The sequence below is a fragment of the Delphinus delphis genome, chromosome 11 (genome assembly GCF_949987515.2).
Source record: "Delphinus delphis chromosome 11, mDelDel1.2, whole genome shotgun sequence".
Lineage (NCBI taxonomy): Eukaryota > Metazoa > Chordata > Mammalia > Artiodactyla > Delphinidae > Delphinus > Delphinus delphis.
Window position 1 is genome coordinate 15675380 of NC_082693.1, and position 25620 is coordinate 15700999.

Sequence of the window (25620 nt, forward strand, 5' to 3'; positions counted from 1 at the left end):
TTTCTGTGTCAAAAAATAGAAATTGTAGGGCAAAGGATGTGAAGATCGGGAAACTTAATCAGCATGTCTGTTTCCTGGTTGGTCAGAGACGTTCTCATTTTCACTACCTTTTTTCCTCTACTTCCCTAAAGAGTTAATAATGAAGCAAGAGTTTTTTTCCATAACCAAGGAGTTGACCGGTTTGTAGATTTTAGCAGTGGCATTTGAGACAGTTACTGATGTAATTCTAGACATCAACCTGAAGCTTAGCACATTGGATGCTTTTTAGGACTTATGGAGGAAGATTACGTTGTACCCTTTTTCTTTTTTAATACTTAAAAATTACCTTAAAAATACTGTAAAGGTATTATAGGCCTACAAAGGATAGGGGTAAAAATACCCATATACTCACTATCTAGTATAAGAGGAAAGAAATTGCCAGTACATTTTAAACCGTGTACTGCATGTGTACCATTTACGACTGCATTGCACATTTCAATTATTTTGGCATAGTTGAGAAGTGATTTAATATTAAATGTATAATTCCTTATTTAATGTTAGATTTCTATCATATATTTGTAAATAATTTTAAGAGACAACAATATATTGTTCAGTTTCTCTTTTTTCCTCCTGTTTTTTGTACAACAGATTTGAATCTTCGATAGTGTTTTCCTCTGTATAAAATTGTTCTCAAGAGTAACTGAAGCTACTTGGTCAGGTAACTAAGATGGTGACTTTCAGCAGTATTGGGGGATCGTGTTAGGGCTGGAATAGAAAGACCATAGCTGTAGGAGCAGTTTTTGTAAAACAGCTGAACTGTGAGTATAAAGAAAGGAAGATAGTGGAAGTTGCTCCTTCACAACTTTGGGACTTTGTTCTTGGGTCTTGTAAAACCCCCCTCCCCTGGCTAAGTAATGGTCCCTGGATGTGTACTGATCATGTTCTAGTCCCTGGAACCTGGAAGGTCACCTTATATGGCAAAGATTTTGTACCTTGAGATGGGGACATTATCCTGGATCGTGGGAGCTGGGACTAAATATAATCACGAGTGTCCTTATAAGGGGAGGTGGGCAAGGGGAGATTTCAGGCATAAGAGGAGAAGTCAGTGTGACCCCAGAGGCAAAGGGAATGTTGGGGCCGCAAGCCAAGGAATGCCAGCAGCCACCAGCACCTGGAAGAAGCAAGGAACTGATTCTCCTCTAGAGCCTCCCTGAGGGATCGTGGCCCTGCCAACACCTTGATTTTGATGCAGTGAACCTAATTTCAGCCTGATTTCTGGTCTCCAGAAATGTGAGAGAATAAATTTCTATTGTTTTAAGCTGCCAATGTTGTGGTAATAGTCCTAAGAAACTAATAGAACACCACCAAACTGGGTTCATTGGGACACTCACCTTCCACCTTTGTCATGTCAGCCTTCACAAATCTCTGCCAGGCTGCACAGTTCCTTCTATGAGATCTGTCACACTATCAGTGTGTAGGTATAATCTCACAGCCTGAACGAGGTACCCAAAGACTTGGGTATTATTAATCCTACTTAGCTCTGAGACTTTGAGGAATTCCTGTGTAAACATACCTGCCTTGCTCTAAAAAGGATTGAGACAGCTTGCTCACACATTTGAAAGCAACACAGGGAGAGAACTTTAATTTAAAACAAATAAGAAAGATGACACATAGAAAAATAGTGATAGAAAAATAATGAAGTCAGGAGAGACTTTGAATAAGTCACTTTACCTCTGCTGGCCTTTGATTCTCAACTTCAGAAATAGGCCTGTTATTACCATCCATGTGAGGATTAGGTTGAAAATTATAAAATGCTGCTAATGTATTAAGGTGTTTTATAATTGTCATTACCATGTTTTACCCCATGACCACAGTGTTTGCTGATTGAATTATTGGAAGAGATGGAGTTCTTTTTCCTCTTTGTACGTTAACACAAAACATATTGCAAATCATATATCTGATAAGAGACTTGTATCTAGAATAAATTTTTTAAATTCCCACAGCTCAATCATAAAAAGATAAATACCCCAATTTAAAAATGGGCAAAAGATCTGAATGAACATTTCGCCAAAGAAGAGTAAGTACCTGCAAAGATGCTAGACATCATTAGCCATCACAGAAATGCAAATCAAATCCATAATGAGCTATCACTTCAGACCCACTAAGATAGCTCTAATCAAAAAGATGGGCAATAACACGTGTTAGCAATGGTGTGGAAAAATTACAGCTCTCCTCCATTGTTGGTGGGAATATAAAATGATGCAGCTGCTTTGAAAAGCAGTTTGATAGTTCGTCAAAAAGCTAAACATGGAGTTACCAGATGACCGGGTAGTTCCACTCCTTGTTGTATATCCAAGAGATTTGAATACATATGTGTATACAAAACAGGTACGTGAACATTCCTCCTAGCGTTATTCAGAATAGCCTCAAAATGGAAACAACTCATGACAGCTCGTAAATGGATGAATAAAATGCACTCTATCCATACAATGGAATACTGCTTGGTGACAAAAAGAAACGAAGTACTAATACATGCTATAACATGAGTGAGCCTTGAAAACATTATGCCAAATAAAAGAAGTCATTCACAAAGGACCACATATTATATGATTCCATTTATATGAAATATCCAGCATGGGCAAATCTGTGGAGACAGAAAATAGATTGGAGGTTTCCAGGAGCTGGGGAGAGAAGGTAATGAGTGACTACTCACGGGTACAGGTTTTCTTTTGGGGTGATGAAAATGTTCTAAAATTGATTATGGTGATAGCTGCCTAATTTTATGGCTATCTAAAAACAATTGTACAATTTAGGGCTTCCCTGGTGGCGCAGTGGTTGGGAATCTGCCTGCCAATGCAGGGGACGCGGGTTTGAGCCCTGGTCTGGGAAGATCCCACATGCTGCGGAGCAACTAAGCCCGTGAGCCACAACTACTGAGCCTGCGCATCTGGAGCCTGTGCTCCGCAGCGGGAGAGGCCGCGACAGTGAGAGGCCCGCGCACCGCGATGTAGAGGGGCCCCCGCTCGCCGCAACTGGAGAAAGCCCTCGCACAGAAACGAAGACCCAACACAGCCAAAAATAAATAGATAGATAAATAAATAAATTTTTAAAAAACCAATTGTACAATTTAAATGATTGAATTCTATGGTATATGAATCCAAAAAGCTGTTAGTTTTTAAAGTAATGCTAGATCATCGTAAAGAAATTAGAAAATACAGAAAACTGTAAAGGCCATAAAAACTACTGGTAATTTCACCAACAGAGAAACCAAGAACATTATTTACATATTGCCTTCTGGTTTTTGTCCCCATATGTGTAACCCCCTCAATGTACACACATTTTCTTTCGTAATGGGTACCATCTGGAATATACAATGTTATAATTCTACCTTTTCACTAACAGTTTATTTTGAGCATTTTCCGAAAGATTTTAAAATAATTTTATTGTAAAAAGTGATACATGCTTATTGTAGAAAATGTTTTTAAAAATGAACAAGTAAAAAAGAAAATCATTCATGATCCTGTTTTAATATTGATATTTTGCTGGTGGCTCTTGATCTTTGTATGTTCAGTTTTAACCTGACGGTATTGAATAATGGCTGTCTTAACTTCAAATGACTTTTCCATATCTAATTTATGTGGTTTTTTCCCCTTATTAGCTAATGCCTGTTAGCTCAGTCTGTCTTTCAGTCACTTCTTTTTAATTTCATTTTGAAGCACCAGAGTTACTGAGTAGTAAGATAGGGGAAGTAATTGAATCTCAGTCATGCTGAGTTTGAAAAAGTAGATGAAATTAGTGATTTTATGCTTCTTTCCATTACAAGGATTAGGAAAACTTTAAATATGGAGTAGCATCAACCGAAATCAAAAGAGAAAGAATTCCTTTAGTTTTAATAAAAATATAAAGCATCTGTTAAACTGTTACTTCTATGTAAATGTGTTGATAAGTAGGTTTTGAAAAGTTAATCTGTGCTCACATGTTTAGTTTTCGTCTTAAGTATTTATAACTTTCGAAATGTTATGTGATCAGTATGCTCATAAATTCCCCGAATATTTCATGTACTTCATGTTAGCAGTTGTTGAGTGCCTGTTATCTCATATAATCCTCACAACTATCTGTGGGAAAGGTATTATTATCCCCATTTCAGAAACAGGAAAACATGTTGAGAATGGTTCTTTGAAGTTCACAGAGCCTGGTAAGTAGCAGAGCCGGGATGTAAACCCAGATTTAAGTAACTTCAGAATTCTTCATCTCCAACCTGAAGAACTCTTGTGTTTTTTATATTGTTCCAACCCCCGTGCTAGATTCTGGCGAGCCTCAGACAGCTCTGAATCTGACCAGTAGAGGGGAACAGGGTCTAAAAAGATAATTTCTGTCAAATAATTAAATAAACAGTAACACATTCCAGACCAGGTGACCTGAATCTCCAAAGAGGGGTGAGGGATCCTTCTGGGGCGAGTACTTAGGACAGGGAGAGAAGTGTGCAGCGTGGGAGATGGCACAGCGGAGGAGGTCCCTCTGCTGCCAGGGACCTGAGAGCGTGGGTGGCTCCCCAGAGGACATGATGTCTGTGCTGGGTGTTGAACGATGATTCAGAATTTGCTAGGCAGAAGAGAAGGGATGGGTCGCAGTCAAAGCAGAGTGACCAGCAAGACTAAAGGCTTGTAGATCTCTTCAAGGAGCAGTTATTCCAGGGCTGCTAGAGTATTGGGGGTGAGGAACTTGGGGGCAGGGAGCTCAGGAGGTGAGGAGGGCAGGTCCCTGTAGCACTGGTGGGCCATTTGTAAGGGTTTAAGTAGGAGAGCAGAGCAGGACAAATTTGTGTATTAGAAAGATAAACCTGCCACGGTGTGGAGGATACTTTGTAGGAGGAGGAGGCTGGGCCTGGATTCCTTAATGTTTGAAAGTGAGACCAGGAATTCAAACTCTGGCAGGAGAAAGGGAGAGAGGATTGGTGCAGTGGATGTTAAGGTGGCAGAATCTTAGGGTTCGATGAGCTGGGAAAGGGGAGAGCAAAGGGGTGGGGAAATCCAGCATTTGGATTATATTGGAGATGAGAAATTTAGGAGAGAAACAGGTTTAGCTGGGAATAAAGAGGTTTGGACATTTTGAGTTTGAAATACGGGTAGGATATTCCTTTTGCCGAGAGAGCACACATTAGTTATAGGACCCCACAGAGCGGGGGAAAATACCAGCCAAGAGATGTAGATCAGAATGTATAGGTTTAATGAAAACACCAGTATTGTTATTGTGTGATAACTGGAGTCGTTAAATAAAGACTGAATTACATCGCTTAAGGATGGAGAGTGTAAATGAAGGGGGATTGAAGATAGAACCTGAAAGGAAACCGCATGTCTGTGGGGGGCAGAGGAGACCTGGAGGAGATCGTCAGCAGGAGAGAAGCAGAGGAGTGAGGTTAGGAAAACCAGGACCATTAACCATATCAAGTGCTGCACGTCAGTCCTCTGAGGCGATGGCCAAGAAGCGGCCTTTGACTTTGTCCGTTAGGAAGACATCAGCGACCTTCACTGAGGGAGAGGATGGAAGTGGGGTGACAGTCAGTGGAGGAGTGAAGGGGGGCAGGGGGAGTGCACGCAACCAGTGTGAACTAGTCTTTGGGCTGAGAAAGAAAAGAGAAATTCATTGACAAGATGCGTTAAAGAATGGGAATGGCTAAAGTGTGATTTTTAGCTGGTAAAGTAGGAGCCAGGAGAGAGGAGATTGAAGATGCAGGAAAGAGAAGAAACATTGTTAGAACAAGGTCCCAGGGAACTTGGGAAGAAAACAGGTCAAGGATATAAAATGGGGGGCAGGCATCTCATCTTCTGAAGACTTGAAGGAAGAAATAAGAATGGACGTAACTTACAGTTAAGATTTGAGCTGTAGGGCAACAAATGTTTACTAGGGGGCACAGGAAGGATTAGGTAGGTAGCTTAAGGAGAGTGACAAGAAGTTTTAGAGAGGCTGCTGAAGTAAAAGCAGGTTTAAAAGTTGCCTGCCAGGCTTCCCTGGTGGCGCAGTGGTTGAGAGTCTGCCTGCCGATGCAGGGGACACGGGTTCGTGCCCCGGTCCAGGAAGATCCCACATGCCGCGGAGCGGCTGGGCCCGTGAGCCATGGCCACTGAGCCTGCGCGTACGGAGCCTGTGCTCCGCAACGGGAGAGGCCACGGCAGTGAGAGGCCAGCGTACCGCGAAAAAAAAAAAAAAAAAGTTGCCTGCCAAGTGGTGTTAAATCTGAAGCTGGAAACCAGGAATTGTTAATCACATCAATCTGCACGGGTAGATAGATGCTGCCTTTTATTTGAAAGCAAGCATTTTTCTTTTCTTTTCATCCCCTCCCCTCCCCTCCCCACCTCTCCTCTCCCCTTCCCTTCTTTTTCTCCATAATTTATTTGCTTCCTAAAAACTAGTCCTTCCCTTCTTTTGCAATACTTGAAATCCCTGTCAGTTTGTTTCTTTAGGTTAGCCAAAAGTTTTTTTTTTTTCAAATGTGAAATATAAAAACATGTTATGAGTTATAAATAATATAGAAGCTATAACAGAATCTAGACATTGTTATGTGCTGTCTAGCATGCAGAGACAGACGGCCAAGGTAATATGGACTCTGACATGTTAACAGCTGAGATTTTAGCCATGTATGTGCATGTGCATGTGTGGGTTGCGTATAAGTAGTTTGGATCCACCCCACCCTACTTCAAGTTACATTTGAAATTTCCAAAAGCATTTTTGTATTTGAAACCATAAATTCATATCCTGAAAAATGGCTAGTAAGCCATATACAAGACCCAACCCTATTCCCTGAGATCCCTTTAAAAAATCTATTTAGCAGTTTGTAAAATCACAAATTATTTAGCAAATGTAGAGAAATCTGTTCTAAGCAATTGCTACTAGAGAGCCATGTTATAGCTCAAATAAGTGCTGGGTTTTGGTTTTCTGACTGAGTTTGTATCTCCAAAGGTAAAGGGATAATTTAACAATTAGTCCCCAACTTATAGATAAGGTGTATTAGAAAAAACTGCATAATAATGAGTTTGATATGAACTAGATTTATTTATATTGGGTTTTTTTTTCTAGGAAACTTAAAACAAAAGGTAAGACAATATGATTAGTAAAATAAAAATAGATAAGTTCAAAACTAAAGACCATCACTAAGTGCAAACTTGCAAAAAGTAGAAGTCAATAGAGTTACTATAATTGAACTCCACTTTTAGCTGTTTTTCCCAGTGTAAAATGGAAATGTAAGTTACCATGCTGTTAGAAAGAAGATGCGTATCGGTTCATCCACAGACATTTTTTTCCTTGAATAGAATTTCTCATGTGAGTTTTTATTTGGAAACACTTAATGGTATAATAGACACTCTACAAAAATTTTGCAGCAAAACGGGCAGACTTCCTACAGCTTTTCATTACAGCTGCCTTTGAAAAAAGCTAAGGGAATGACATTGGCCGTATCTTAATGTAGGTGATTCTTAGAGGGTCTAAGCAAAAATGGCAGAGCCTAGACTGCTTAAGGGATTCACCGTCCGAAAGGCTGTGGTCCAGGGACCACTGCTAGAACAGGGAGGGGAGACGGGAGGCCAAGTCATATTTGCCTGCAGATGTGAATCTTGTCTCTCCCGCCGATTGTCTGCCTGCTACCGTTACCTCTTACTGTGCCAACCATAACCTTGGGTTTTTATAAGTGTTTCTAATCCCTCTTCCCTTTTCTCTCCTCTCCAGAAAGTGTCCTCTGGACTTCATTTCCAAATATTATTATATGTAACTACCGATGGGATTATTTTGATCGTGTCTTTAAGTCATAGCAGTGAAACTGTCTTACAACAATATTGTCTACATTAAGTAAACGCAGTTGTCAATATTTGACTTTTTGACTTATAAGCATGGCAGTGCCATATGATTCAACTCTGTGTTGTAATTATGATTTTCAAACTTATTCTGATCAATAAATATAGTAGTAAAAGGCTTGTGATAATGAAAGGTAGGCTTGGTTTCTTTCAGAAAGAACCCCTTCATCTTTAATATGGTGATTGCTGGTTTAAAAAGTGACCAAGGACCGCAGTTTTGTGTGGTCTTCCATGAATATTGCTTCCTTCAGCCGTAGTATGTCAAGTTTAAAGTATAACATATACTACAGTACACATCTTGTGTGTGTAACTTGATAAAGTATCACAAAGTAAACATGCTTGTGTACCACTTCTCAAACCAAGAAATAGACCATTACTAGCACCCTAAAAGACCACTTCATGTCTCCACCCAACTACCCACTCTCTTTGCCCCAAAAGTACCTCTATTTTAACTTCTAACACTTAACAGTATATTGCTGAAAATAAGGGATAATGTAGTAGAATACAGTGTAGTGTAGTATCTAGCTTGTTTCACTCATTATTCTTCAAGATTCACCCATGTTGCATGTAGTTTGCAACTTCATTTTCATTGATGCCTGGTGTTCCATTGTATAAATATGCCACTATTCATTTTATCCACCCTCCTATAGAGTGACATTTGGGTTATTTCCAGTTTGTAACTATTATAGATAATATTGCTATTAGCATTTTTGAGTGTCTTTTTGGTGGTCTCATTTATACCTTTTTTGGAATTAATTCTCAAGAAGAGAATTGCTGGATCACAGGATATATGTGGATTTAACTTTAGAAAATACTGTCAAGCAGTGTTTGGAGTAGTTGTACAACTTAGGCTTGCAAAAGCATTGTGAGAAAGTTATGATTGGCCCACATCCTCACCAAAATAATATTGCCAGTCATCTTTTTATAGATTGTTATTCTACTTTGGCCCTTTGCATTACCATATAAATTATTGAATTGGTTTTAATTTTCACAAGAAATCTTGCTGGAACTTTGATTGCAATTGCACTGAATCTGCAGATCAATTTGGAGAGAACTGACATCTTCACAGTATTGACTTTTTGTGGTATACCATGAGATATTCCTCCATTTCTTAAGAACTTTTAAAACTTCACTCAGTATTTTACAGTTTTCTATGTAGAGGTCTTGCACAACTTTTGATATGCTGGTACTTTATAATATACATGGAATGACATGTGCTTTAGAAATGGGACAAGCAGGTTGAATTCCTAATTATAATAGTTGTGAGCTCTAAGCCAATAGTCTGTTTTTTATGGCAGTCCACCCTATGTCAAAAAGAGGTGGGATGTGTGTGGATTTTCCAGTCTTTTATGCAGCAGATATACTACCATGTGCTTCATAGACATTACTGTGTGTCAAGCACTGTTCTGAACACTGGGGAGATGGTGATAAACGAGAGAATAAGGTACTTGGAATGCAGTTTACTACCGGAAAAGGTAAGAAGGCTTGACTAAAGTGGTAGATAGGCCAGAATTGCAGAGTGTATTTGGGCACCAAGGAGTTAAGAGGCTAGGCAAGTATGGGATGATATGTAGGGTATGTAAAGAGGTTGGCATAAGGTCTAGCACATTAGTACTTGATAAATTTTAATTGTGCTGGTTGCAGCTGTTGTTACTACCATACCTGTTGTGGGAAAAGATGGGGACAGAAGTCAGAGTCTTGGAACTCTGAGAGTTCTTAAACCTGTGTTTAAGGGATCTGAGTAAAAATACAGCACATGAAGAAAGTCAGAAAATTAATCCGGAGAGCCTGGGTCAGAACTTGGGGGAATTCAGTATTGTGGAAGCCAAGGATGTAAAGATTTCCAATTGTCAAAAGATGCATGGACATCAAAGGGATGAGAAAGAAGCAGAGACCATTGATGTAGCAATTATGAGAATATTGATTGACCTTTGAGAAAGCAGTTTTAAGTGGCATGATTGGTAGGGACTCTCTAGAGAAGTTTGGCAGAAGGAGAAAGCTGGAAGAAGCAAGGGAAGAATGCTTTTACGTTTGAGAAAACTTAGTAATATTTGCAACCTTTAGGAAAAATTGAATGGATTACATTAATTTGCCTATTGCTGTGAAACAAAATCATCCCAAAGTGTGGTGTTTAAAACAGCAGTAAACATTTCTACAGATCAAGAATTTGTCGTATGATTGAAATGAATTATTTTTGCCTAACCTCCAGCTCTTGACCTTCTTTGTAAATTAAAAAGTTGGGGACACCAGAGTTGGTTTTCTTTTTTAATAATACCAACTCTTTAACCTAGTTGTCAAGGACACTACAGAATGAGGAATAAATATGTTTAGTTCTCATTTGGGAAAGGAACCTTACTTTCATTAGACCCAACAAGAACAGGAGATAGCAACATATTCTTCTGTATTAAAAATTCATGATCTTAGCAGCAGTATCCAAAAATGCTGTAGAACAGAAATGTTTCCCCATAAAATAAATTATTTTCTCTGTAAAAAATATGTCGAAAGTTGTATGTATGATTGACTTTGCTCCAGTGGAAGGGAGGAGGGGATTTCAATAATAGGTATATCTAAAGCAGAAGGTAACACATGTTGCCTGGATTGGGAGGGTAGGGTTAGATGGGTTTCACTTCTCACTCTCTGCCTAAATGAGCTTTTGAATCATCAAATCATGTGTATATATTTCATTTATTTATTTCTGTGTGTCAACAGATTATTCTAGGCATTGGGATCATTGGCCTATTTTGTTCTATTTTCTTCTATATGTCATTGTATATTTAAAAAAAACTCAATATTGTTCATTTTAAATAAAAGGCGCTACTATGTATGTAGTGAGATATAGTATAAAATACTTAAAAATGTAATTATATTTCCAAACTTGAAATGCAGTCAGACCTCTTAATAACAAATCTGTTGATTATACTTCTATTTTTAATCCCCTAGGGCTGTAGATATATTTTTTTTAAGTTTTGGGGAATTTTTTTGGTTGGTTGTTTGGGGTGTGTGTGTGTATACGCTTTGTTTTGTTTTTAGAAACAACTGCAAAGGATTTGTGATTCATTTGGATATGTACTGCTGTGGATTACCTCTGTTTCTTGCTTTTTAAATTTCCTACCATGAATTGGCAATCGTAATTGAAATAGAAAGACTAACTTACTATATGATGAGTGCTTATAGGTAACCTACTCTTTTTAAAAAGCATACTAATGTAACGTTTCACATATCCCTATATTTTAAAAATACAGTTAAATTGTTTTTAATTTTAAGCTTCAGTTGAATTTTTTTCCCTATGGATTTTTTTCAGAAGGAAAGATGATCTTCAACCTAATGAATGGCCTGAATTTCTGGTATCATTCAGGGAAAGCTGTCTCTATAAGATCTTAAATAATTGGTTTAGGTGGATCTGGAAGTGTGTGGGGGGGGGTCATTTAAAAAATGGGAACAATAGAAGCACCTTTCTTTCTGGTTGTGTCAAACACTATAGAGTAACAGTTAGTACATACAGTTGCCAAAGATTTTTTTTTCCTCAAAAAAAAATTCACACAAAGAGAAAGTCAAAAACATCTTCAATAGATGTTTTTTAAAAACCAGTGGTTGAATGCATCCATCACATTGACTCATTGAATACAGTTATAATTCCTAAAGAAAATAGAGAAGTTAATTTCCTTTGAATTGGAATTAGCCGTATCTCCAGATAAAATGCCCAATACCGCTTGAGAAAAATGACCAGTTAACCGACTTGGAATCTGCATCATTAAGTTCTGCTGAGGTATGGAAATGGAACATAGATGTTTGCCAAAGCTCTGATAGTGGACAGGCTATGCCAGTTATGTGGCTTGTATTTTAAACAATACAACTCTCAATCTTTAATAAAGCCAGGATGTGCTCAGAATTTATAATGAACTTGTTCAAAGCTCTGTAGTGCACTGTTTTCGTGAATGTACCTTAATTTCTTTAATTATTTCTCCATAAGAGATTGTGACATTTGGGACTGATTTCATTTTATGTGCTGCTTTTTAGAAAAATAAAACCAAAGACTCAAGTAGTTAGTTATTGGTTCTGTTTTTGCTGACCTAGATGAAATGATGAGATTGATTTATAATGTGTTCTCTAGTAAATTATGTAAATCTGAACAAAAAATAATTCATTAAAAATGTCTTTATCCCACAATAAGAAAACAAATAATCCAATTAAAATATGAACAAAAAAAGATCTGAGTAGACACCTTGCCAAAGAAAATATACAGATGGCCAATAATCAGATGGCCAAAAAGTATATGAAAAGATGCTCAACACGTTTGTCATTGGGGAATTGCAAATTAAATAATAGTGAGATAACACTACACACCTATTAGAATGGCTAAAATACAAAAAAACTGACAATACCATTTGCTGGCAATGTTGTCGAGCAATAGGAACTCTCATTCATTGCTGGTGGGAATGCAGAATTGGAACACAGTTTGGTAGTCTCTTATAAAGCTAAACATAGTCTTACCATATGATTCTGCAGTCATGCTTCTTGGTATATACCCAAATTAGTTGAAAATTTATGTCCACACAGAAACTTGCACATGAATATTTATAGCAGCTTTATTCATAGTTGCCGAAACTGGAAGCAGCCAAGATGATAATCCTTTAATAGGTGAATGTATAAACAAACTGGTACATCCATATATAGTGGAATATTATTCAGCAGTAAGAAATGTGGACAAGCCACAGAAAGACACAGATGAATGTTAAATGCACATTGCTAAGTGAAAGAAGCCAGTCTAAAAACTCTACTAACTGTATGATTTGCACAGACATTCTGGAAAAGGCAAAACTATGGAGTCAGTAAAATGATCAGGGGTTTGAGGGAAAGGAGGGACCAGTTGAATACTTGAAGCACAGGGGATTTTTAGGGTGGCGAAATTATTCTGTGTGATGCTTTCATTGTGGTTATCGGACAAAACCCATTGAACTTTACACACAAAGAATGAATCCAGACTATATGCAAATTCTAAAAATCATTTAGGAGGTCAAGGGATCCCAGGATAGGATGCAGACTGTGACAAAAGAAGCTAACTGTTACAAATACATGACACAACCTTATTGGACAGAGTGGGGCAGAAAGGTGCTGACCAAAGCGACTATGGAAGTGAATGGCGTCCCTAAGACTAAAGACAAAAGACTGTACATAAACACTCTATTCTCTAAGGTCAGGAAAAACAAGGGAACTCTGAGAAAGTGTCACAGCCAAGAAAACGCCTAACGACATGATGACTAGATATAACATGACTAGATGTAACATGGTAACATGACTAGTTAACATGGTTAACTGTCCAACCCTCTTTCAGATTATAGGGTACAAACATCCTCAAACAAAGATGCATTTTTAAATTTTTCCAGAGTTACAGTTGATTTGGATTTAGGCATGTCTGAGTTCATTTCGTAATTAGTGCCGAATTGGTGCGTCACAATTTATCTGTTATGTACACCAAACATTTCTGTACTTTATAAAAATCTTGATAGAAGTATCTTTGGAAAATGTAAGCAGTGCCTAATTTAATGATTTGTTCGTTCTCAGCTGTAGGAATTACAGAGTGCAATTGTGTGTGTGCACCCCTTACACACAACACCCCCTCTTGCTAATAAGCACACTCAATAGTTGTTGAATGAAATAGTGAATAAGTGAAGAGCTGGTTCAAGCACTAGAAACTTTCATTTATTCACAACCCGCCTCCTCCCATGAAAAATTTGAAATGGCCTGTAACAAAAAAGACAATAAATTAATAATATATAAAGGGAGGTGAAAAATCAGTGCCAGAGAAAATACATGTTTGAGTCAGACCCAGAAGTGTACGTAAATATTTTTTGAAATAGAAGCACATCAGGTTTTCTTTCAGCTACTGTTTAATTCTGGGATGACATGCCTGAGAGTGAGGCGGATACTATAAACATGTGCAGTTGGGTCAGGCGTGATGCCATCGGGGCGGGGAGGCTCTGCCCTCCCTGCCAGCAGCGTTCACATCTCCCGACGCCATGCTTGGGGACATAGCTGCCAGTTTGCTTTGGTCCAAATTTTTGCCCAGTGCACTAGCTCACACAATCCCAGAGATGTTACTAGATAAACATTTGTTTTACTTGGGTGGGAAGCACACTAGATGTGAGGGGAATTTTTTGTTGTTATTTCCTTCAATTATTGTGCACATCAAATCTATGACTTTATCCAGATAGCTTTGCAGTTAGTTAGTCCTGGCCTAATTTTGATTCCTGCCCCCGAAATGTTACTGAGGGCCTCCTCCCCGCAGCCTCTGGGTTCTAGGGGTAGAGGTGTGCTCTGCTGTTGCCTCTGGGATTTTATTCCCTGCTGTGGATGCACACACTGTGCTTCTGATATCCGAGCATACACAGGTTATGAAAATGGTATCACAACTGCCTCCTGGTGGACGGTGGTCGTAAAGTGCCATGAGATGTGAGAAGCCTCCCACTTTCAGAGCTGTTACATGTTTTTAAAAACATGCTTCTTGGAATAAATGAATAGGGTACTCTAAGCATGTTTATATAGTTCTTATTGTGAGATGGTAGCTATACTAGTACTTTTGAACACCAGCAACTCATCTGGGAAATCTGGGACTTTCAATCTATAGCCATAGTTGTTTGTTTTGTTAGAATAAATAGTTGCTTTTGGGCTTCCCTGGTGGCACAGTGGTTGAGAGTCCGCCTGCCGATGCAGGGGACACGGGTTCGTGCCCTGGTCCGGGAAGACCCCACGTGCCGCGGAGCAGCTGGGCCCGTGACCCATGGCCAAAAAAAAAAAAGTTGCTTTTTTTTTTTTTAACATAAGGTTTCATTTGGCATTTCTCAAAGCATGGTATGCATGTCACTGGTAGTATATTAAATGATTTTTAGGTACGTTGTGAGCTGAGATAAGCCAACTTGGGCATTTGCCTCTGTTAATTCAACACTGGCAAGTACCTGTAGCCTCTGACAGTTACAGGTAGACGTGACCCCTGTATACCATCAACTTGTGAAATATGTATGTTTTGTATTTTTAGAATCTGTCAGCATTGTAGTTCCTCTCTTGCAGCCACAGTGGGACAGCAGTTTTAGGGCAGTAAAGGATGGACACCCATAAGAAGGGTTTTTGCCATCTCTTAACTCCCTCTGTGAAGTGCGAGGCAGTACCAGCTATTGCCTGTGCTGCTGATCCCAGTCTACGTCCCTAAGGGCGAGGATCTCAGTATCTGAATATTACATGGCCCAGGACTGCTGCTGTTGCTCGGCCTGGAGGAGAGATGATAGCAGCTGACAGGGGGGTCCCTGCTGCCTCAGCCATAGCCCAGCCACCTCCTATTCCTGTCCACAGGGCAGAAATTCCGGACCCGTGCAAAACTTGCTTACCACATCGAAAACATCTGCAAACAAGGAAACTTTATAGACAGAGATGGAATTTTAATTCCAGAGTGTGTGGAGTTTTAACACAGAATTGCAAATGTTGCTTGTTCTTTTCCCTTGTTATGTTGTATTGTACGGCCTGCCTTCTTGGAAGGACCAATCTGATCCTTGTAGAACATTTCCATTAAAACAACAGCGGTAGCAAACAATCTGTTTATCCCATCTTTCTCTTGAGAAGCAAAAACAGACTTACAAAGTGATTTCAGAGGGTCCTAAACCACCAAGAAATCTCCCTGGGGCTCTCCACAACAGTAAATAATTAGGTTCTATTTCGTTTGTAATTTAGATGAGAATGCTTTTTAACTTAGCTTTTTCCTGAATGAGCTGGGTGGGCAATACCATTTGTGTTGTGGGAATTAATCTGAAATTCAGTATAATAGACTCACATTGTAAACCTTAGAATGCTGGATGTAATGGAGAAGATCCCAGATTATATCCAACCAGAGGAAGAGCTGTAGAATGCTATGCTGTATTAAAGCAAGTTGAAATATTGCTACTTCTGATCAGGATTGACTAAATCCCAATGCACATCTTCCTTCACATCTTTACGTATTTCATATTACAGCTGCATTAGATATTTTTTAATTCCTGTAAAATTCATATAGCATAAAATGAGCCATCTTAAGGTGTAAGATTCAGTGGCACTCCGTATATTCGCAGTGGTAGGCACCGATCACCTCTAGCTAGTTTCAAAATAATTTCATCACCCCGAAAGGAAACGCTGTGCCCATTAAGCAGTTGGCTCCCAATTTCCCCCTTCCCCCCCAGCCCCTGGCAATCATTAATCAACTTTCTGTCTCCATGGATTTACCTTATCTGAGTATTTCTTATAAATGGAATCATACAATATGTGATGTTTTGTGTCTGCCTTATTTCACTTAACATAATGGTTTTGAGGTTCAACCCGGTTGTAGCGTCTATCGATACTTCATTCTTTTTATGGCTGAATAATATTCCATCGTGCGTATATGCTGCATTTTCTTTGCTCATTCACCCATTGATGGACATTTGGGTGGTTTCCACCTTTTGGCTTTTGTGAACTGTGGCTAGGAATATTTGTGTACAGGTGTTTGTTTGAGTACCTGTTTTCGGTTCTTTGGGTTATATACCTAGGAGTTGAGTTGCTAAGTTGTCTGGTAATTCTTCGTTTAACTTTTTGAGGAGCCACTGAACTGTTTTCCACAGCAGCTGCACTTCTACATTCCTGACAGTACTACATATTTATGCTGGGATCTCGAACTGACTCTGGGGCTTCCAGATGAAATTCTGAAAAATCGAGATGTGTTTTTTTTTGGTCAGATAACACCAGTATATATTTTTTTGGAAAATTTTCAAAGGAAGCCTATGAAAGTGATCCATTCCTAAAGTTTGTATTTTAGTATCCATAATTTGTTATGCCGTTGATCTTCAGGCATCTGAACAAAACTTTTAAGAACAGTGTTTAAAAACTGAATTTACTCTGTTATTTAAATTAATATATCTAGTCCTTTCTTATTTTGTCTTCTATATCTAATATGTAAATAACACTTTTGAAATATTTAGCTGATCTAGCAACCAGAGAGTAATGGACACACAGATTGCTTAGAGTAGGAAAAAGTTTCTGACTAGTAATTTTCAAATCAAGTGTTTGATTTGATTGACAGTAATTTTACTGCATAAGGAAGTGGGTTCTGTCCTTCGAGTTTCCAGTTGGGTACATCTTTTCTTTAGTTTTCTGTTGGCAGCTTAATCTTCCTTTTGTTGGTCGTTGCTAATGTTTTCCAGTCACTTAATGCACTGAACTGGTTTCTCCATGCTGAATTACATTTTGATTGGTTTAAACATGGTTTATTACTTTGTCACAGAATGTGATGGACCCCTTTTGGTGCCTAGCAAACTGCTGTTGACACATCCCTCCAACTTTCTTGCTGTTGGAAAGAGTCCAGAGTTTGTTCTAGTGGTTGTTTCCTCCGTGTGTTCTGGGAAGGTGAGCCTCCTAAGCCCCAGGGTATAGATCATAATTATTCTTAGGGAGTTAGTCCTATGCCTTATGCCATAGGTAATTGGTTTAAGCTGAAGAACTGTGAAGGCTTTCTTCATTTTCTTAAAAAAAAGAAACGTAAGACAGGAATTCGTTCCCTTCTTTACCATAAGAACATGATACTTGGAGCTGCAGGGGCAACAGTGGAACTGTGAGAGAAAAGTAAGGGATTCACAGAGGAGCCCCGCCCAAGCGCCCTGACATTACTGAGCTTCTGAGTTAGTCAACCCAGAGACTGCCCTGCCTCTTCTTGCCATTTGAGATGCTAAATTCTTCATTGTCTGAGACACTTTTTAATTGATCATTCTGTTACTGAAAGCATCCTAACTCATACCAGAAGATAGAAAATGTTTTGTTAAAATGTGAAAAAAACAATATACTTCATAATTCCCACATGTAAAATTCAGGAAACTTTATAGGTTAAAAGAAATTTTTTTTATAGGTAAAAATTCAGGACATTTTATAGGCTGAGACATTTTCTTTAAACGCCTTTCACTTACCATTGAGGTAACTATTATCCTCCATCATATAAATTATAAATAAAGATGGGTTTTACCTAAGGGAAGAAACAAGTAGGACTAGTTTTGTTCACACATACATATCAGCTCCTCAGCCTGTTTGTGCCTGAAAGTAGTTTTGTGGCCTAGAATGTAATGCCCAGACTAAACCTGCTGAATCAGAATCTCCTGAGGTTTGGTTTGTTGGTACTGTGTATTTTAAGCCAGTTCTCCCATGATTCTGAGGCAACCAGTATTTGAGTTTAGGAATCACTGACCTAGGATAAATGTCTAAATTTCTCAGTGCTTTAGAACTCTAAATACTGCTGCCCTTTTTTGCTGGTAATAAAAAAGTATTTCAATTTCACATTTCAGAAGCTAAATTGATACCGAGACATTGATTGTCAAAGATATGAAATACATGTGAAAGTACCATTCTTGAATTTGTCCTTTGTTCTCTCTGCACTGTTTATTTAGCGGCTTTGTTTAGACATGGCAAATATTGTATAATTTGAGGAAAGCGGGTTTTTTTTGTTTTATTTCTTTCCTGTTCTGTTTTGTATACCTTGTAAACCACTTTACTTTTTCCTAAATACATTGTCTTAACTCAGGACTCTTTTGTTATGGAAATCGAATTCAAACTTTTAGGCAAAAAGAGGAATTAGATGGTTTATATACTCAAAGTCTGTAGAAGGCATGGGTGCAACTCTGGGGAGTGGCAGTAGGGTTTGGAAGTAGTAACCCTTAACTCTGCAGGAGTTTTGCTGCTTCTCACTGGTGTTTGGCCTTATTATCTCAGATTCCACCCATCCTCTGTGGGTTTATGCTCAAAGGCCATTTACATTTGTCTCTGCATTTTTGATCCACGTGTCTTTCAGAATAGTAATTGTTATTGCTTAATGAGCTCTAATTATGTGTCAAATACTGTTATAGGGGCTTTAATGTTTGTATTCATCTAATCCTTATAACAGTCCTATGAGGATGGTGCTGCTGTTACATCCGTTTTAGAGGTGAAGAGCTGAGGCACAGAAGAGGTACAGTAGTTTTCCTAAGGCCTCACCTAAGCTTCTGACCTAGGCAGTCTGGTTCCAGAATCCATTTATGCTATAGCATCTCATACTCTTACTTGTTTTTTTATTTATGTAGTTATTTACCCACAACTAGTCTGGACATTTCATTTCTTTTTCTTTCTTTTTTTAGTTCTCCCACAGGAGCCAAAGCAAATGCTTCTTCTGCAGAAGAAGCAATATCTTCAATAAATGTTCGTTGAATGAATTTTAAAAATCTGTTAATAGTAGCCAAGGAAATTAAATCTCAACCCAGGTTTGTTTAATTTTTCTTTTCAACACTGGACAGCAGTATGTGTAACATTTCTAATAAACTTCTAATGTAAGGTATTTTCACTTAAAAGCAGAAAAAACTTGTAGGCCAAGGAATTTGTGCAAATGAGGTGTAAAAACAAAGAAATTACTCATCCAGTGCCAGAAATGTGAGTGTAGAAGTGTAGTACATTAAAACCTGTTTTGTTTTGTAAGGGAGAATACTCATACCTCGAACTTGGCCTTGGCAGACAGACGGTCTTGAAGTTGTTGCCACAAAACCACCCGATTGTGTCTGTTATATAATGTCATGAAGAGAAAGGGATGACTTATGAGGACCTTTCGTGCAGTCATTTGTAGATATAAATGTCTCTTTGGTCCCGAGGCTATGTCTCAATTATGGGTCTCCATAACATACTACATCCTGTTCTGCGGTAGTAAAACCTTTAAAAAACATGCATGTTCTCTTGCCTCCTTTCAAAAGAGTAAGAAGTACTTCCATTGACTAAATGAAGCCGACACACAAAGCACCATTATAATAAGTTTCTCTGAGGCCTGTTTTTTGATGATAATGAAACCGGTGACACTGTCATATGTTTGATTCTATTCCCGCATCAAAAATAGGCCATGTATCTTCCAGGCAGACGGTATAAGTATAGAATCTATTTAGTACTTGAATAATAGATGTTTTGTTGGTAAATCAGGCTCTGTAGAAAACCAGTTAGATTTTATAATTTCTTTCAGAATGAAAATCAGTCTATATACAGGTAGGGTGTAAGTCACAAACTATTGTTCAAAAATGTATATTCATCCAGAGTTGAAGTTAGGACCTAGTCAAGGAAATTAGGTGTAAATTTGTATCTGTTTTCCTTGGTTGTTGATATATTATTTCATATTCATCAATGTGTTCTGGAGTCTGAATTTCTTTATTATGTTAGAATTTAAGATTATCTTTTATTATTTCCAAATCTAATTTTTTATTAGTTACCATTGGACTTTAAAGTACAAAATTAGCAAAGTTTTCAGACGTTACTTGTTGTGCACATACACTTTTACCTGGAATTTTTCTAGAATTGAAATGGTTGCAGTTAAAATATAGGTAAAGATGCCAGAGCCTATCAAAAAATTGACTACTCAGAATCCATTTCTTTCCCTATCAAGTGAAAAGCACCCAGAGATAGTTTGGGAGTTTAGATATTCAAAGGAGGTATAAACATAACCAGACATTTCACCTGTAGCTCCGAAGTTGAGATGTCATTTGCTAGTCGTGAAAGGGAAGAAAGATGATCGGTTTTAATGCCCACATCATTGCTGCCTTTTAGATTTTATCTCTTACTTTGGTTTGTATTTGGTTTTATAGATGTGTAAGCTTATTAGAGTTAGTCCACTTTCTGTGAGTATATATGTTCTATTTATTTTTCAGACTAGTTGACAAACATCTTTACTGACAGATCCTTTGAGATATAGGTGTGTATGACTGCACATTTTGTTGGTCATGCTAACTGTTTGTGATATGTATTACTGCAGCTACCTGAGTGAGGGAAATTGGGGGAAATCTCTCCAAGGAGGTGACATTTGAGCTGGACCAAAGGTGTAAATTGGTGAGATACACAAATTATGACAGAGTTCGCAAGGAGGAAGTCATGGCTAGCAATCTCACACAAGAAGTGGAAAGAATTTTAAAAGGATTGGAAGAAGGCTTCCCTGGTGGCTCAGTGGTTGAGAGTCCGCCTGCTGATGCAGGGGACACGGGTTCGTGCCCCGGTCCGGGAAGATCCCACATGCCGCGGAGCGGCTGAGCCCGTGAGCCATGGCCGTTAAGTCTGCGCGTCCGGAGCCTGTGCTTCGCAACGGGAGAGGCCACAACAGTGAGAGGCCCGCGTACCACAAAAAAAAAAAAAAAAAAAAAAGGATTGGAAGAAATAAATTAAAGGGATTATATGATGGCCGAGTCAGTATCTTATTAAACTGGCCTTTAAGGGCCAGCGTGGTCATCAATGACCTGAGAACTGGATATTTTCAAATTAGAAGGTTCCTTGTCCTGTTAGTAAGCAAGTATATTTAGTAGCTACCACTCCCTGGGGAAGAAGACTCTAGTGGTATGAAGGACTTTTTCATTATAATTGGTTCCTTCCTAAGCAGGTGTTTGTGGATTAATCTGATTCTTAAATCATTCAGCTCTTCCAATTACTTTTTCCAAGGGTTTGCTGTGTTATGAAATTTTAGCACTAGTAGAAAACCCAGCTGGTAGTGTGGAACAACCCTTGAACATTTTTGTGTAGTGAATGGAGAATATCTGCACTGTTACATCAGAGTCAAGTGAGGATGACTCCAGCGCTCACCGTGATTGTCTTCCTTAGTGGTGTTGAGTTGGTTTCTGTGCTGAACTTCAGTTGATGTAGCGGTTACCTGTCCGTGCACTAAGTTCATGGGACATTTGGATTGTCTCTCAGGCTATCGTTGGGTGTGAGTGTTTGATTTCTGTGAGTTGACAGATTTACTCTTTACCTGATTGCCACCTTTTAACAGAAGATAATGAGGATGTGAGACACCGTAGTTGTGAATTATAGCCAGTCCTTTGTATCCAAGGGTTCTGCATCCACTGATTCTACTAACTGGATCAAAAATATTTAGGGCGAAAATTCCAAAAGGTTCCAAAGAGCAAAGCTTGAATTTGCCTATTTACATACCATTTACAATGTATCAGGTATTATAAGTAATCTGGAGATGGTGTAAAGTATGCTAGGGGCTGTGCGTGTAGGTTATATGCAAATACTGTGTCATTTTAGATGAGGGACTTGAGCGTCCATGACTTTTGGTATCTGAGGGATGAGGGTCTTGGAACCAAAACCCCACAGATACTGAGGGACGACTGTATTTTTAATTTCCTTTTGTAAATTGATACCTTGATGTTTCTTTTTTAAGTCATGAAGATATGGTGGTTGATATGCCAAGACGAATTAATTTGGAAATTTGGGAGAAAGGAAAAGGAGTCTAGCCGTATTCTTACTTTACCTTTGTAAAGTATGTACCTGTGTACCTCTCCATCTGGCTATTTATTGTATCCTTTATAATATTCTTTATAATAAACTGGTAAATGTAAGTAACTCTGTGAGTTCTGTGAGCCACTCAAACTAATCAGTCACACCTGAGAAGGGGGCTGTGGGAACCTCCATTTATAGCCAGTGGTATCTAAAGTTGGGTGGGGCTGGGATGGGGCTGGGGGGACAGTTTGTGGAGCTGAGCCTGTGGGCCCTGACGCTATCTCCAGGTAGATTGTGCCAAAGTTAATTGCCTGGTAGTGTCAGAAGAAACACACCTCCGAAATATGTGGTTGTGGCCTTCTCGTTGCACTAATATTTTTCTGACCTGAAAGATCTGCATTAATTAAGTGACCTCGAAGATAAAAATCAGTAATCAAGTGATGGGACATTTGAGCACTTTGTGTCATCCAGCACTGTGAGACACAGTATGGAAAAGACATCGGTGGATCTGTTTCTCACCCATTAAAAGAGCTTCCGCTTTGGGTATTAGTGATGAGTAAATGGGCACCAAATTATAGAGACAGTTGGGTGCTGGATTGAGTCGTTTGGATTCATGCCTGTTTTGCAAAGTGAAGGCTGGGGAACCAGGTCACATAATTCAGGGTCAGTGGTGGCATTTTTAAGAACTGAGTGGGCAAGAGTTTTAAATGCCACTGAGAAGCGAAGTAACCAAGAACGGGAAAATGACAGTTACCACAACTGCATCCTCAGTCATTATCACCAAGAGCCCTAAAGAACGTCCGGAAGCACATTGTTTGGTGGCACATGTTTTGGAGGCCCTCACTGGACTTTTTTTCTGTGGCTTTTTAACAAAGCATGGTTCCTGCCCTGTAGTGTAGAGATTCACGGAAAGAGAATCAGGATTAATTGAGATTTAGGATTCTCTACTGATTTAAAGAAGTTCATTAGCTCTGACAGAGTAATGCGGCAGACATCCACGATCTACCTCAGCTTCCTTTCCTAAAAATGTTGTTTGGGCAGAATCAAAAAAGCTAAACTAGCCATCCCTGACTTTGGGGGAAGCAGGGCAGAATCTCACGAGGCACCTGTAAGAATTGTCCTGTTGGTATGCTTTTTTTTTTTTTTTCCTTAAATGAATAGTTTCTCTGTTAATTGGGCACCTTTCGTAGGTGTAAAATTTAGATTACATCTTAAATTTGTGCTTTCACAACTACTGCTACCTCTAACTGAAATCTCCTCTTGAAGTAGGTCAGCTGTCATTTACTGTAGTTGTTAAGTCTTTTCCAGCTTCCCCCAGGCATTTAGCCACTTCCTCTTCTGTGCTCTGCAAATCAGGTTATGTTATAATGATCTGTTTATAGCTCTGTCTTCCCTATTAAACTGTCAATTCCAGACTGTTCTGACCTTGAGAGGAGGGGCCTTATCTTATTCCCTCTTTTATGTTCCTTGCTCAACCACACTGTTTTACCTGTGGAGGTCCTGTAAACCGTGGGTGGTGGGTGGAAGGACCTGAGCCTCCCAGGTCCTTGAGAAATAGTGCAGGGTGCTAGTAATTTCATAAACCAAACACTGGTCGACTTGTTAGTTCTCGGTAACCCTGGTAATCTTTCAGAGTCTCTTTACAGATCTCTGCTGCTCCATTATTGTTTTTCTCCTGGCAGCCATATACAGAACCACCATGCCACTGTGATTCTGCAAACATATTATGCTGCCATTTTATTACAGAAACGTTTGCCTTCAGATGGGATAATTTTATAGCATATACAACAGTGACTGCACCTAAACCAGATCTGCTAGAATAACATACAACTTCCTTCTTAGTTCATTTTAAAAGTGTTTTGTTAAAACTGTCCTGATGGTGTGAACAGTTGAAGACTTACATAACACAAGGTCACATTGGTTTGGGGTAGATATAATAGGCTTACTACATTTTAACCTTCAAATATTCTGCTTAAACATTGTTATGATTTGTGTCATTTAAAAGGGGCTGTCCTTTGCTTTTAGAACTATAGCAAAAGTTATTTTGTTGACTTCTCTTTGACGTTTTCAAGAATGGGTTTTGTTTTCCTTTTTAGTGTGAGAAGTTTAAACAGAGACTAATTGAGGCTAGGAAAACCTTCACTTTGAAAAAAAAAAATAGGACAGATCCATGAATGACTGATTACTTTTCTAAAACATATGCAAACCCTTCTGGTTATAGCAAACTGTGTCGGCTTGCTTGTCTATATTTCAAGCTACATGATGAAACAATTTTGTTTTCTCAACTTGGAATGCTATTTTAAATTTTTGTTATAGCAGTTTCCTATGAAAGGAGTGTTTCGGCTCCAGTTATGTTACATGCTAAATTTAGTTGTAAGACAACTTACTTTGATGTATCTGCACATTTTTATGTCATTAGCATTCTAACAGGATATTTCCAGTACGTTTTGTAAAATGGTTTGTCCGTACTCTTGTTAAGAGTCACCATTTTGGTTGAAGGGCATGAAATGCAGAAGAAATAGAGTCGGTCATTAAATATGAGTTAACATTTAATCAGACACCTGTTATGTGGTAGGCACTTTTCCAATTTCTTACATGGTTTTTCTCATTTAATTCTCACAAAAATCCCATGAGGATTAAAGTGTTATTTTTATTTTCCATGTAAGGAAATTGAAGCATGGAGAGGCTAAGTAACTTGCCTGTGGTCAGAAAACTATTGAGAAGAAGAGCTGGGCTTGAACTTGGAGTCTTCTGACTCCAGAGCCTACGTGCTTGTGGCCATTAGGTAGACTGCCTCCTGTGTGAATAAGCATATGAAGAAAGGTTTAACCTCACTTGCAATTAAAACACACACACAGGACTTCCCTGGTGGCACAGTGGTTAAGAATCCGCCTGCCAATGCAGGGGACATGGGCTCGAGCCCCCGTCTGGGAAGATCCCACATGTCGCAGAGCAGCTAAGCCCGTGCGCCACAACTACTGAGCCTGTGCTCTAGAGCCTGCGAGCCACAACTCCTGAAGCCCGGGCACCTAGAGCCCATGCTCTGCAACAACAGGAGCCACCGCAATGAGAAGCCCGCGCACCGCAACGAAGAGTAGCTTCCGCTCAGCGCAACTAGAGAAAGCCCACGTGCAGCAACAAAGACCCAACGCAGCCAAAAATAAATGAATGAAATAAATTTTTAAGATAATAATAATAAATAAATAAAACACACACACACACACAATTATAACCGTATTTTCTGTTAGATTTGCAGAGGAAAGTAATTGTCAATACCCAGTATGTGGGAAAGGAGAAATCTAATGCACTGAGGTATAAATATAAATTGTTACCTCTTTTTGGAGGGCGGAGCATGCGGATATTGAAAACATGCACATGCTTTGACCTGTCCATCCCACTTCTAAGAATTATCCTACACAGCTAAATACAGAAAAGTACAAAGGTGTCTAGACCGTGATATACATTAAGCACTATTTATAAGAAAAAATTTAAGTGTCCAGTAGGAATCAGGTTTGGGGAATTGTGATGGGCGGCCATCAAAAAA

The 25620-nt window shown here is 38.9% G+C and overlaps 1 protein-coding gene across 10 annotated transcripts in view; it reads left to right on the top strand.

Annotated features, from left to right (window-relative positions):
- PLEKHA5 (pleckstrin homology domain containing A5) overlaps nt 1-25620 on the top strand; it is a 240960-nt gene that overhangs the window by 106665 nt on the left and 108675 nt on the right. Inside the window, exon 4 of one of the 10 annotated variants that reach the window (XM_060024376.1) lies at nt 22018-23217. The exons of 8 other annotated variants lie outside the window; for them this stretch is intronic. In XM_060024376.1, coding sequence (XP_059880359.1) covers nt 22018-22090 — 73 coding nt within the window. In that variant the 3' untranslated portion in view covers nt 22091-23217. Of the gene's footprint in view, nt 1-627; nt 6269-22017; nt 23218-25620 lie in introns of those variants that run through there. One more of the 10 variants, XM_060024377.1, reaches the window with a different exon arrangement.